At 33.4% G+C, this 13,276-nt stretch overlaps 3 protein-coding genes across 3 annotated transcripts; 2 read left to right on the top strand and 1 right to left on the bottom strand.

Moving 5' to 3' along the window:
• The first annotated feature begins 2,274 nt into the window (after nt 1-2,274).
• On the top strand, nt 2,275-5,025 carry LOC107409338 (probable galacturonosyltransferase 9). Its single transcript, XM_016016773.4, has 3 exons — nt 2,275-2,824; nt 3,022-4,260; nt 4,491-5,025. The coding sequence occupies exons 1-3, from the start codon at nt 2,651-2,653 to the stop codon at nt 4,764-4,766; spliced, it is 1,689 nt and encodes a 562-aa protein (XP_015872259.1). The 5' UTR covers nt 2,275-2,650; the 3' UTR covers nt 4,767-5,025.
• Nucleotides 5,026-6,187: 1,162 nt separating this feature from the next.
• On the top strand, nt 6,188-9,177 carry LOC107406679 (6-phosphogluconate dehydrogenase, decarboxylating 1). The gene is made up of 2 exons (XM_048471963.2): nt 6,188-6,347; nt 7,349-9,177. The coding sequence occupies exon 2, from the start codon at nt 7,357-7,359 to the stop codon at nt 8,818-8,820; it is 1,464 nt and encodes a 487-aa protein (XP_048327920.2). The 5' UTR covers nt 6,188-6,347; nt 7,349-7,356; the 3' UTR covers nt 8,821-9,177.
• Nucleotides 9,178-11,471: 2,294 nt separating this feature from the next.
• Nucleotides 11,472-13,276, bottom strand: LOC107406678 (protein SOB FIVE-LIKE 4). The gene has a single exon (XM_016013849.4). The coding sequence runs from the start codon at nt 12,588-12,590 to the stop codon at nt 12,243-12,245; it is 348 nt and encodes a 115-aa protein (XP_015869335.2). The 5' UTR covers nt 12,591-13,276; the 3' UTR covers nt 11,472-12,242.

Genomic DNA, 13,276 nt, shown 5'->3' with positions numbered 1-13,276 from the left:
TTTTAAAAATATTTATTTAAAATTTTGGTGTTATAAAAATGTATTAATTTGCTTTATATACTGTTTGGAATATTTGATTTAGAAAATTTTATAAATTGTAAATAACTAAAATAATTGGCTTTTAGAGACCAAATTTTGCTTGTTGAGGGTTTGTGCAAATTAGTTGCTAAATATTTAATGTTTCATGATCAAACATTGGTTGCTGAATATAGGGCCAGTTCTTGGTGATTAAAATTATTTTCAAACAGTGTGGACCACAAGTGCCAATGTTTTGGTCAACGTAAGTGATTTTTAGTGACCATGAAATTTGGTTTCAAAAAATTATTTTCCTATGACCATTTTAATGGTCGCTAATAACTATAAAATTGGTTGCTTATATGACTTTAGACTACCAAATATTAATCTAAATCATGGTTTTTTGGGTTTTTTAATGACTAAATCATGGTCACTAAAAAAGTAAAACATTTAGCAACTAATATTAATTGGTCACGAAAGAAAATTTGTTACAACATTTAGGCGACCACGCAATGACCATTATTTTTTGGTATCTAAAGACTAATAGTGATCAAAATACGATGTTATGCAACCAAATTAATGGTTGCTAAATGGCTTTTTGTTAGTAGTGATCTTAGATTCTTTACTGTGAGTTCTGATCTAAGTATCTACAAATAAATAGCAGCAATATTAATTGCTTGAGGAAATTATATATATATATATATATATATATATGTATAATCACCTAAAAGCAGAAAATTTAAAAATATATAAAGGGTTGATTAGCAGTTTGAGAAATGAGAATAACTATATATATATATATATATATATTTTGCCAAGAACAATAAATTAAGAAAGATAGGAATTTTGGTTTTCTTCCATGAATATTCTTGCCAGAGAAATATTTTGAAAGTAAATTCTGAGAAGATACAGCTTCATATTTTTTGTACTTCTCCTTATCATTAATCAAATTCCTACCAAGAAAAACTTATATATATATATATATATATATTTACATAAATTATCAGAATTTCTATATGCTCGTTTGCTAGCTCTCTGAATGCATAGGAATAATAACAAGTACAAATTAAACATATATAAGTAGATTATTGTCTCATAATTAAACAATAAACACGAAGGAAATTGTAGAAATCACATCTGAATATTGGATCAAAATGAAATAAACTTATGGACTGTAGACATGGTTTCAGAACAAGGGAATTGTAAGAATCACCCTCTCTCCACCAATGTGTGTAATATAATATAATATTATTTGAATTTTCTCTTATACACAAATTTTTGAATTAATTTTATTTCAAAAATGCGCGTATTGTTAAAAGAATACGCCTATACTATCTTTAATTCCTGGATAAAAGAATTATTCATAATATATATGTACATTTTATGCTTCGAATAGAACACGTTTTTAATGTACGTACATTCTTTCTCAAGTAAATTTTTGTGTGTATACACACATACATACATATGTATAAATATATAAAGATTATACAATTTTAAGGATGAACCATTAATAAACTCCAGTCCACGGGTCCTGTTTCTTCACAAAATACCAAAAACGTGTTGTGCATGCAAATCTTTAATCTTCTTTAACACACACGTATTATTGTTTTACAATTCGTCACAAATATCTTAAAATTTCCATTCATAATATTTTTGACAAACTAAAATAGAAATTAGGTTAAGTAACTATTTATATGTATTACTAAATTTCTTATTTTTTTTTTGGCTAACAATATAAAATATTTACCCCTTTTTTTTCTTTTTCTTTTTTATAAATATAAAATATTATTATTTATCATCAATTATTATCAATAATAAACATCGATAGCAATAAAGATGATTTGATATCATTTAAAATTATTATTTTTGTTTTAAGTTTTTATATTGAAATAGGGGATTTCTTTCTTTCTTTTTTTTTTTTTAAACAATAGGCGATTCCAAATCTTAAAGTATTCAATTCATTAAAAAACAAAAAAATAAAAACGTATTCAGTTTTTTTTTTTTTTCTTATTTTCATATAAAATTCCACCTTATATATATATAATAGTAAAGATGATATTATTATTATTATTATTATTATCATTATTAATTTTCTTGATAAAGTAAAGATTGTTATTATTATTAAAAAAGTAACGTGGCCAAAAATTTAATCGGCATCGGGAGTTGGAGTTGGAGAGAGCCAAGTGTCAATCTTTCCTCAATAGACCGCTACTTGAATGCAAAATTGACCCAACGCTACCATGTTGCACTACAGCTCCGACGATCAGAATTTTCTATGCATCAACAACTATATTTTTTATATATAAATTATGTATATATATAAAATATACAATGGAAAAAAAAAAAAAATACAGAGAAAAAGAGTGTCATTGGTCACTACCGACGCGGATTGGATCCTTCCTCCATTATGATTTCGTCCACACTAACTAGCCAATCTCAGATCTAACCCACTTCCATCATAGCTTTTTTATGAGCTTTCTCTGTCACTTTGCTCCTTCTTACTCTTCTTCGAAAACCCAAAAAAATCTCTCACTGAAAAAGCACAACCATCCTTCTTGATTTCTTTGATATATTAGATTATTGCTATTATTATTGGTTGGAGCTCAGGAAAGGTTGTTTCTTTTTGCTCGCTCCAATGGCGGTCGCCGTCCGTGGAAGCCGAGGCGGGGGAGGTTCAGTTTTCGGTGGCCTTGGTCTCCGGAGCTTCTTTTCGTACCGGATCTTCGTCTCCGCTATGTTCTCCCTTCTCTTCTTTGCCACGCTCTCTGTTCTCCTTACTACTAACCCAACCACTCCGCACCATGACTCTGTAAGTACTCGTCTAATCCTATTCTTTTTGTAGTTTTTGTTTCTATTTGTGATAAGGTAGACCAGGATGAAAATTTGAGCAAATTGGATCGAAACCCATTTGAATATTTTGACATTCTAACAGAACCCACATCGTAATTTTTTTCATAATTGAACGAAAATCCTTCATGACAAATTTATTGCTTTTTGGAATTACAGACACTTCCGACCACCGGGAATGCATACGTGCATAGAACTTTTCTGGCTTTGAAATCTGACCCTCTAAAAACCCGATTAGATTTGATATATAAGCAAGCAAATGATCATATAACCTTGGTGAATGCTTATGCCGCTTATGCGAGGAAGCTTAAGCTTGAGATCTCTAGACAGTTAAAGATGTTCGATGATTTAGCTAGGAATTTCTCGGATCTTCAGATGAAACCGAGTTACAGGGCGTCTTTGTTTGAATCAGATGATCCTGTTGATGAGGATGTTTTAAGGCAGTTTGAGAAGGAAGTGAAAGATAAGGTGAAAATTGCAAGGTTGATGATTGTGGAATCAAAGGAGAATTATGATAATCAGCTGAAGATTCAGAAGTTGAAGGACACCATTTTTGCAGTTAATGAGTTGCTTGTAAAGGCAAAGAAGAATGGTGCATTGGCAAGCTTGATTTCTGCAAGATCGATTCCAAAAAGTTTGCATTGTCTGGCTATGAGGCTTGTGGAAGAAAGAATTTCGCATCCGGAGAAGTATAGGGAGGAGGAGCCAAAGTCTGAGTTTGAAGATCCAAGTTTGTATCACTATGCTATTTTTTCAGACAACGTAATTGCTGTATCTGTGGTGGTGAGATCTGTGGTGAAGAATGCTGTAGAACCGTGGAAACATGTCTTCCATGTTGTTACGGATAGGATGAATATTGCAGCAATGAAGGTTTGGTTCAGGATGAGACCAGTGGAAGGGGGTGCCCATATCGAGTTGAAGGCAGTGGAGGATTATCCTTTCTTGAATTCATCTTATGTTCCAGTATTAAGGCAACTTGAGTTAGCAAATCTGCAGAAGTTTTACTTTGAGAATCAGGCAGAGAATGCAACCAAGGATCCACACAGCATGAAATTTAAGAACCCCAAGTACTTGTCGATGTTGAATCACCTTCGATTCTATTTGCCAGAGATGTATCCCAAATTGCACAAGATTCTGTTCTTGGATGATGATGTTGTTGTTCAGAAAGACTTGACAGGGTTGTGGACGATTGATCTGGATGGGAAGGTAAATGGGGCTGTTGAAACCTGTTTCGGTTCCTTCCATCGATATGTCCAGTACTTGAATTTCTCGCATCCGTTAATCAGGGAGAGGTTCAACCCCAAGTCTTGTGCTTGGGCTTTTGGGATGAATATATTTGATCTTGATGCTTGGAGGCGTGAGAAATGTACAGAGCAATACCATTACTGGCAGAACTTGGTAAGTATACCATCTTTTGTGTTCAAAGTTGTTTATGCTTGGTTAATAATAAAATAGATATATTGTCTAATTAGCATATTAAAGTTATTTTTCTTACTAGAAAAATAGAAAAAAGAAAGTGTCATTAGGTTTGGGTTTGTAACTGCTGTATGTAAGTTACTAATTTGTTACTAATATGTTTTGTTATCAAATAGCATGTAAATGTTCTTATTTCATGAATTTGTGATCAGAATAACGACCAGATGTTGTGGAAACTGGGAACTCTTCCGGCTGGCCTGATCACCTTCTACTCGACAACAAAGTCATTGGACAAATCTTGGCATGTACTTGGGCTCGGGTACAATCCCGGTATTAGCATGGATGAAATTAACAATGCTGCTGTCATTCATTACAATGGAAATATGAAACCGTGGCTTGATATCGCCATGAACCAGTACAAGAATCTCTGGACTAAATATGTCGACAATGATATGGAATTCGTGCAGATGTGCAATTTTGGCTTATAGACAACTACATTTTACTGTTTCTCATTGATCAGGTAGTGCAGAAAACAAGTTCCCGGCAAGCATTCATCATGTTTTATGCATTCTCACACGTTTTAGACCCTTAAAAATCCTTTGAGCGAAGCTCATTGATATATATTTTTTTGGTGGAAATGGTGTCTGATAATTCTTCTTTCAATGTTCTCTCCGTTGATCTCAATTATGGATTGTAAACAACTGACATTGAGTAATGTACACATGACAATGAATTATTTGGTTTTAAGTTCTTGGTCTGCACAACAGTTTTTTTCTGATTGCATTGTTTGATGATTGTTTGTAACTATCATATTTTCTCCGAACTTGCTTTGCTTCTGTTTCATATATCAGTGTTCTTGACGCATCCTAATGCTAACATGTAAAGTTTATCAATATTAATGTTTCAGACAAGCTAAAAGATTGTAATTGCTGCTCGCTGGCATAGACTTTCCATATTAGCTTGATAAGAAGGAAAGAACTTGAATTATTTGGGTGGATGGAACTCAAAATATGATTATGTGGGATGATGTTTGTAATAGAATATGAGAGAGTTTCCAAAAATAAAGTGAAACGAGAAAGGGTAGTTTTGAAATGGCACCCAGATTGTGACTAGATTGTGACTTGATGAGGTTGAGTAGAATGCAATAAAGCAATAGATGCTACGCTTCATTAAAAATTATTTTCAAACCACATTTTATGCTTTTGTGTGCTCCACCTACCCTGCCAAGTTGCCCTTGTTTGTGTTTTTGCTTTTCTTTCTTGTTTTTGTTTTTTTTTTTTTTTTGTTTTTTTTTTTTTTGGGTAAAGAGAGAGGGCGGCCAAGAACCCAAGCAAGGTTTTAGGTTGTCCAATATCAATGCCTCACAAATATTCAAGAATTCAATCCTTACATATATTCTTCATAGTTTTTCATAAGAGTACTGCAATTTATATATGCAAAAGAAATTTTAAGCAAGAGTTTGACATTTTCTTATGCTTATGCTTTTTGACAAGCAAGAAAGCATTTTTTTTGTTCTTTTTTAAAGAAAGTAGTAAGAGTTAGTATCCATCTAACATTAGTTTAATTTTACTTTTACCAAAAAACAAAAAAGATAGTAGTCAATTTAGGTAAAAAATAGAGATTAGTCAGAATTAAGAAAGTCTTATGGGGGAGAAAATGAACAAAAGAAAGAGAGGAAAAAACAAGAAAAAGTCCAGGTCATCAGAATGGTGTGGGCCCATATAGTATTACATGGCAAATATGAAGGCGTACAGTGCTGAGTATAATAATGGTAAGGGATTCACCACCTAACCCCATCAATCTTCATCGACGGCTTGGCCACCTCCACCTACCAAAGCTGTTGCCAACTTTGACCCGCTTTAAAGGTTTTAAAGTCCCCAAATTGTTTTTGGTAATTGGTGAGCGATATTCGTTTGTTTTTTTTTTTTTTTTGGAATCTTTTTTTATCCTTTTCGCTTTTTTTTTCAAAAAAAAAAAATCCTTTTTTTCCTCTGTGGCACCCAGATCTCTGATTTCCTGGCTTTTTGCTTCATTTTCTTAACAAGTTCATCGGAAAAGAGAACTTTCAGGTTAGATTTTGATACTTTTGCTTTCTGGGTTCTTCGATGTTTCATATATTGTCATGCTGTAGGTGTTTGCCAAAGAAATAGTAAAATGGAAATAAAGCATATTTGATTCTATGACAAAATTAAAATTTTGAACTTTTGTGTTTATAAAGTTTCCTTCCCCCACCCCGGCCCATATTTGTGGGTATACAAGTTTAAGCATTTGGCGTTCCGGGACTTGATTTGCTGATCTGAGTTTGGATTTTTATATATTGCTAGTTGTAAAGATATCACTTATATCACTTGCTTTCGTAATTTTTTTTTTATTGTTTTTTTATTTTTGTTATTTTATTTGGGTGTTCATATTTGCGTATAATATTGCTGCTTAATCTGGTTTTGAAAATTTCGATTCAACATGTACACTTTGTATTGTTACAAATATGTTGGATTCATATTAACCAAAAAAACAGAAAAAGAAATGTTGGATTCATGCTTTCGTTGCATTCGTTACTTTAGGTTGATAAGTCTGAGACATGTAAGATCTAATCATGTTGAATCAATTTCTTGTTTAAAAGTCTAGTCATTTCCTTCTGATTCTTTTAACAGAATCTTAGTCTGATGTTTTCATTTTAAATTTTTAGTATGACCGTGATAGGTCGGCTTAAAATCAGGGAAATTGTGTAATTGATTTAACCTGAAGGATCATCTCTGTATTTTAGATGGTTACTTTTAGTAAAAATCCTGGAAGTTACCACTTTTTCTAAATTTAATAGGCTTAGTTAATGTTTAATCTGTTTGACATTTTTGACACAATGCTGATGTTCAAAATGTATGGAATGTTTTGATATGGGAATTGGAATACCGTTCTTCTATGAATCGTTATTAACTTCTGTATTGCTTTCTCATATAACATCTTAAGTTTTATTCTTAAAGAAATTAATTAGTTGTGTCACCCTAATAAGGTTATGGCTCTTTTATTACGGTATTTGAATTTGGTCACATTAACGATGCTTAATGTTGCGCAGGGAGAAAGATGGCAGCACCCTCAAAACCTACGAGAATAGGCCTTGCTGGTTTGGCTGTCATGGGCCAGAATTTGGCCCTCAACATTGCAGAAAAAGGATTCCCCATTTCCGTATATAATAGAACTACCTCCAAAGTTGATGAGACTGTTGAGCGAGCTAAGCAGGAGGGTAATCTTCCTGTATTTGGCTTCCATGATCCTGAATCTTTTGTCAATTCAATTCAGAAACCTAGGGTTGTAATCATGCTTGTCAAGGCCGGGGCTCCTGTTGACCAAACTATAAAGACCCTCTCTGCTTACTTGGAGAAAGGGGACTGTATAATTGATGGTGGTAATGAGTGGTATGAAAACACTGAGAGGAGAGCGAAAGCCACGGCTGAATTGGGTCTTCTTTACCTTGGAATGGGAGTTTCAGGTGGTGAAGAGGGTGCTCGAAATGGACCCTCTTTGATGCCTGGTGGATCCTTTGAGGCTTATAAATACATTGAAGACATTCTTCTAAAGGTGGCAGCACAAGTTGACAGTGGCCCCTGTGTGACTTATATTGGCAAAGGAGGCTCTGGTAACTTTGTTAAGATGGTTCACAATGGGATTGAATATGGTGATATGCAGTTGATAGCAGAGGCTTATGATGTTCTCAAATCAGTTGGAAAGTTGTCAAATGAGGAACTGCAAAATGTTTTCTCTGAATGGAACAAGGGGGAACTTCTTAGCTTCTTGATTGAGATCACTGGAGATATTTTTGGAATTAAGGATGACAAGGGCGATGGGTATTTGGTTGACAAAGTTCTGGACAAAACTGGCATGAAGGGTACTGGTAAATGGACTGTACAACAGGCTGCTGAACTGTCAGTTGCAGCTCCTACAATTGCATCTTCTTTGGATGCAAGATTCCTTAGCGGCTTAAAGGAGGAAAGAGTTGAAGCTGCCAAAGTCTTCAAATCTGGTGGCTTTGGTGATATCTTAGCTGACCAGGAGGTTGACAAGGCAAAATTGATCGATGATGTGAGGCAGGCTCTTTATGCATCCAAGATATGTAGTTATGCACAAGGGATGAATCTGATCCGTGCTAAGAGCATTGAGAAAGGGTGGGACTTAAAGTTGGGAGAATTGGCTAGGATTTGGAAGGGAGGTTGCATCATTAGAGCCATTTTCCTTGACAGAATCAAGAAGGCATATGATAGAAATCCTGATCTTGCAAACCTTCTTGTGGACGTAGAATTTGCAAAGGAGATCATCGACCGGCAGTCTGCCTGGCGAAGAGTTGTATGCCTTGCTATAAACTCAGGTATTAGCACCCCCGGTATGTCATCCAGTCTTGCTTATTTTGACACTTACAGAAGGGCAAGATTGCCTGCTAATCTGGTCCAAGCTCAAAGAGATTACTTTGGTGCCCATACATATGAAAGAATTGATGTAGAAGGATCTTTCCACACTGAGTGGTTCAAGATTGCTAAACAGTTAAAGGACTAAATCTGTTTTCCCAGCATTCTACTTAATCGAACCTCTCCTTTCTCCTAATAATTTCTGCACCAAGACTTGATGCTGGCAGATCTTACAGCCAATTCGACTTGGTGAAAATTTATAAGAAATAAATTTTTCAGATTTCCCTTGATTGATAGAGTTTATCCTAGTTTTGCTTGTTTTGATTGTGCTTTAGCTGATCTCTTGCTTTTTGTACTGCCATTTGCTTTTAGGGTTATATTGATTCAGTCAAATGCCCCATTTATGGTTTTGGAAGATCTTTGTTATTTTGTGTTGGGGTGTGGTGCTGTACAATGTAACATTTGAAGATGGAAATTATCATGAAAAAAACTCTTTTTAATTTTATTTGTTTGGTGCGGTTTTCTACTTGTCTAGTGTTTGATTATTGTTGCTAAACATAATTTTTGGCCCAATTGATGGGTCCTTGTTGCTGAGTATCCATCACTCTATGCTTGCAGAAGAAGTTGGAATTGACGGTCACACCACGTCAGCCTGTGTGACCGTCCAACCAAAATATGCCAGCTGGCAAGTTTGTTTTGTTAAAAGTTTAATGTTTTACTTCTCTTGCTCTCTTTTACAACCAGAGACCGATGATAAAAAGCTAGCTGTCAAACATTGTTAAGAATATACTTTTTATCAATTCTCATATTTTTTAAATACCAGAATGCATCATCTGTCAAAGTTTATTAATTTAATTTAATTTTTTACTTCTTCCAGTTCTTTTTTTCTAGCAAGTGTTTGTTGACCCTCTTTTCATTTTCAAAATCTATTTCTGTACTCTTCCTCTGTTTTTTGTTTTTAGTTTCCACTTTTCTTCTTTATATACCTTCTAACAATGACATCTAGCATCCCACAACTAGAAAATGATTTTTTTTTATTTTTTTATGTTTATTTTTTTGCCTCTTTCTTTTGGCAAATTAATAAGATGAAGGGAAAGTGGAAGAGCTATTGAGGTTGCAGTTGGGGGGAAAAAAAAAAAGTAAAAAATTGAAGAATCCACAGATGGTGAATGAACCTTAAGGAAGTTGGGGAAACTAAAGCAGTCTATAGAGGATTAAAATTGTGTAGGTAACGGATAAAAAGTACACTAAGTTTGACAATATAAAATTATCATTAATTGGGAAAACTTAAACTATTAAATCAAATCAAGAAAATGGATTGTGAATCCACCACACATTGCTACAATTTCCATCATTAACCCATCAATAAATGGACCATTTGTTACGGAGACACAAAAGAAAATCTAGAAAGTTTTTTTTTTTTTTTTTCCCTGCAAATTATCTTGAAGCTTTCAAACGCATCCAAGCAATTGGTATCTAATTGAAACATAAAAGTTATAAATTCACATCGTTTATTGTGAAGACGAAAAAAGAATGGCCAATTATACTATTTTAAATTATTAATAATTTCAAAAATTTAAACTATGACAATATAAATTTACTAAAACTTTATGGTTGTCAATATAAATTTATTAAAACTTTGTGTGTCTGACAACCAGGTTGGATAAGAGAACGAGATAAATTAAAAAAAAAAAAAAATTAAAATTTTAACAAAAGCTGGCCGAACTTGTACGACGGTCCCATCAAATGTCTTAAATTCAGATTGTCGGATTGTTATTCATGTAATCATCTTCTTTGGTCTAATTATATGAATCGAATAATCTACCAAAGACATGGAAAATGTGCTGTAGGCCTTTAGATTAGCCTGAATAGTTTGTTGAACTTTTCTATGGAATTGTACTATGCCTGTCAAATCTTAGAAATGTCAAATACACTTTAATTGACGCCAATCACAGCATGTCACCGAACTCTCATTGGCTTTTAGTGGGGAAAAGAAAACCCTTTTGGTGGGTACGTTCAGGATCAGTTTTTTGTTTAGCGTAGAAAATCGATAGCAGGTCGACAAACATGTTTGATGCTCTGTTTGGATCCCCACTGAAAGCACCAAGGAGTTAAAAAAAACTTCTTGCAGTTGAATTACACCAGTCAGGATGATGATGATGCTGTGCTCTCCAGACTCAAATGGCTGACACACAGATTTTCTTACTTCCATCTTAAAATTACTGCATATCTCATCACATCTGGGTTAGTTCTATTTTACTTCTAGAAGTACAGCCATTATTCTTCTACTTGTCATATACTAAGAGCAGTATCTAAGTATCTAGAAAGGAGTGAGTCATATATTATTATATGCATTATATATTCCTCTTGAGAGAACACTAAAATAGAATAAAACCATAACTGCGAGAATATAAGACAAATCTAATATAGAGGACGTCCACCTGTACAAGTCAGACTTTATAACTTTCTCTACATGCAGAGAACCTAGATGAATCTTGGCAATTAAGATTGTAGAATGATTGAGGTCAATTGCTGAGGCTCTTTCTATGCAAGGTTACATTTCTGTTTTGTACCATAAAGCATGCTAATACCTATCTTATCTTTTTGTTTATTCCTCTGTTCGTATTATGAGCAGAATATTGTTAATATTTTTCTGAATATATATATATATATATATATTTGATTTGATTGGCATTAAAAGTTAGATTTTTTATTTATTTTTTTTTTTTTGACATGCATGTGGTGCACTATATGTTGTTTAAACTTGAAAATACAACCACATACTTGTCTTTGCCTCGCTGTTGCATTTGCATACCCTCATTGCAGGATATCAGGATATAATTACAAGCCACCCCAATAATGTTCTGTTCACTAACTTTAAAATTTTTAGTCTTTTTGTTGCTCCTCATAGTTGGCATTTGTCTTTCTATGCTCATCTTTCTTCTTTACAGCACAACATACACCTGTTGCTTCATGGATTATTATCAACACATCAACATAAGAAAAATAATACTGGGGAAGAATTTTATTTTCTTGCATCTTTTATAATTAAAATGCAAATTTAATTTTTTCTACGGAGACCTTTTGGAAACTGTACTTCTCTGGGTAATATACATCACTAATCACCTAAGTTCATATGTTGTTTATCTTCTTCATCATTACTAAGGTTATGAACTTAGCAGAGTGTCTATATTAACAAAACCTAAAATTAAATTTCTTATTGTTGATTTGTTTGTTGATGTTTCTCTTATATTCTGAAAGCATGAGTTATTTTAATTGTTCAGAGAAGTGAGATGATTTGGAAAAACAAGAACCTAACAACAAAAATAAAGTCATGGACAATGAAGCTTCAACATATAATGTCATTTTGGTGAAGAGAACCAAAGAAGGGAAAAAAAAAAAATTTACTTGAAGCAATATGTTTTCATTCTTCAGGGAATATATGAATATGCAGAGGAAGAAGAACATACACTTTATATTTTAATTGTACATTTTTGCATCTTTCTTTGTTGCTCTCCTTTTTAACATGTTTGTCAAAATGAACTGTTACACACAGGACCGGATTTTAATTCATTTTCTTTTGGTGTTCTTTTCACCACTACTTTTCTTCTCTTTCTTGTTTGTGTTGTTCTTGTTTGTAGACTGCTTCTTATCCTTCTTGCCATGACTTTCTTTACAGTGAGAGCGTCCATGGTAATATTGCTGATAACTAGGACCAGATGATGCATCAGAAGCCATTGAATCATCGCTGCCAAAATCTTCTTCATTTGCAGCATAAGTTTGATAGGTAACGCGCTTCTTGCTCTTGGCATCATTGTCATCACCATAACTACTGCATTCTGCATCATCTTCTTCCACTGGAGAAGCAATATACATCGTCCACCCAGATTCACTGCTGCTACATTCTTCTGTTCCCATGAGGTGTTCTGGGGTTGGGTGTGTGTGTGTGTGTGTGTGTGAGAGAGAGAGAGAGAGAGAGAGAGAGGAACAAGATGAGGAAGAATGAAAGCTTAACACGTATGCTTGATTCTGCTATTAGAATTAGTACAGCTCTAATTTAGCATAGAGGACTAGCTGCTGTATATATATGACTTGAAAATATATTAAACAATAATATGTTTATGTGAATCATGCGTCTAAACAGCAAGAAAGTTCATTTGGAGGAAAAAAAAAAAAAAGTAATAAACAATCTAAAATATAAAAACAAATGGGGTTGTTGCTCTTCATAAAAAGAATATAAATAGAAAATATATTATATGCAAATTGTTTTTTACTTTGTAATTTGTCAACTTAAATGAGCAAGTGGCTTCTTGTGAAGAAGACAAACAACCAGGTGGGGCGAAAAGTAAAAAGCCAATTTTTCTTCAACCTGTTCAATTAGTTTTCACCATCTATACATATAGAAAACATCTTTGAGCCACGTCAAACAGTTTACATAGGATGTTAATTTCTTATAAATGCTTCCTATTGGATGTTTAATTTCCTATAAATGCTAATAGTAGCGCTTAAAGTGTTTAGGCATTTAATATGTATTTTCTGATAACATTCAATAAATATAATATATATATATATATATATATATCAATCGATCCCTAATCTATGAA

Source organism: Ziziphus jujuba, chromosome 4 (genome assembly GCF_031755915.1).
Source record: "Ziziphus jujuba cultivar Dongzao chromosome 4, ASM3175591v1".
Lineage (NCBI taxonomy): Eukaryota > Viridiplantae > Streptophyta > Magnoliopsida > Rosales > Rhamnaceae > Ziziphus > Ziziphus jujuba.
Note: the sequence above shows the minus strand (reverse complement) of the source record. Positions and strands in the feature narration are given on the sequence as shown.

Bases quoted from the DNA above. Each gene is read 5' to 3' on its own strand.
- LOC107406679 (XM_048471963.2), top strand. From the start codon at position 7,357: ATGGCAGCACCCTCAAAACCTACGAGAATAGGCCTTGCTGGTTTGGCT.
- LOC107409338 (XM_016016773.4), top strand. From the start codon at position 2,651: ATGGCGGTCGCCGTCCGTGGAAGCCGAGGCGGGGGAGGTTCAGTTTTC. The intron at 2,825-3,021 runs GTAAGTACTCGT...TTGGAATTACAG, and splicing joins CCACTCCGCACCATGACTCT to ACACTTCCGACCACCGGGAA. The intron at 4,261-4,490 runs GTAAGTATACCA...ATTTGTGATCAG, and splicing joins ACCATTACTGGCAGAACTTG to AATAACGACCAGATGTTGTG.
- LOC107406678 (XM_016013849.4), bottom strand. From the start codon at position 12,590: ATGGGAACAGAAGAATGTAGCAGCAGTGAATCTGGGTGGACGATGTAT.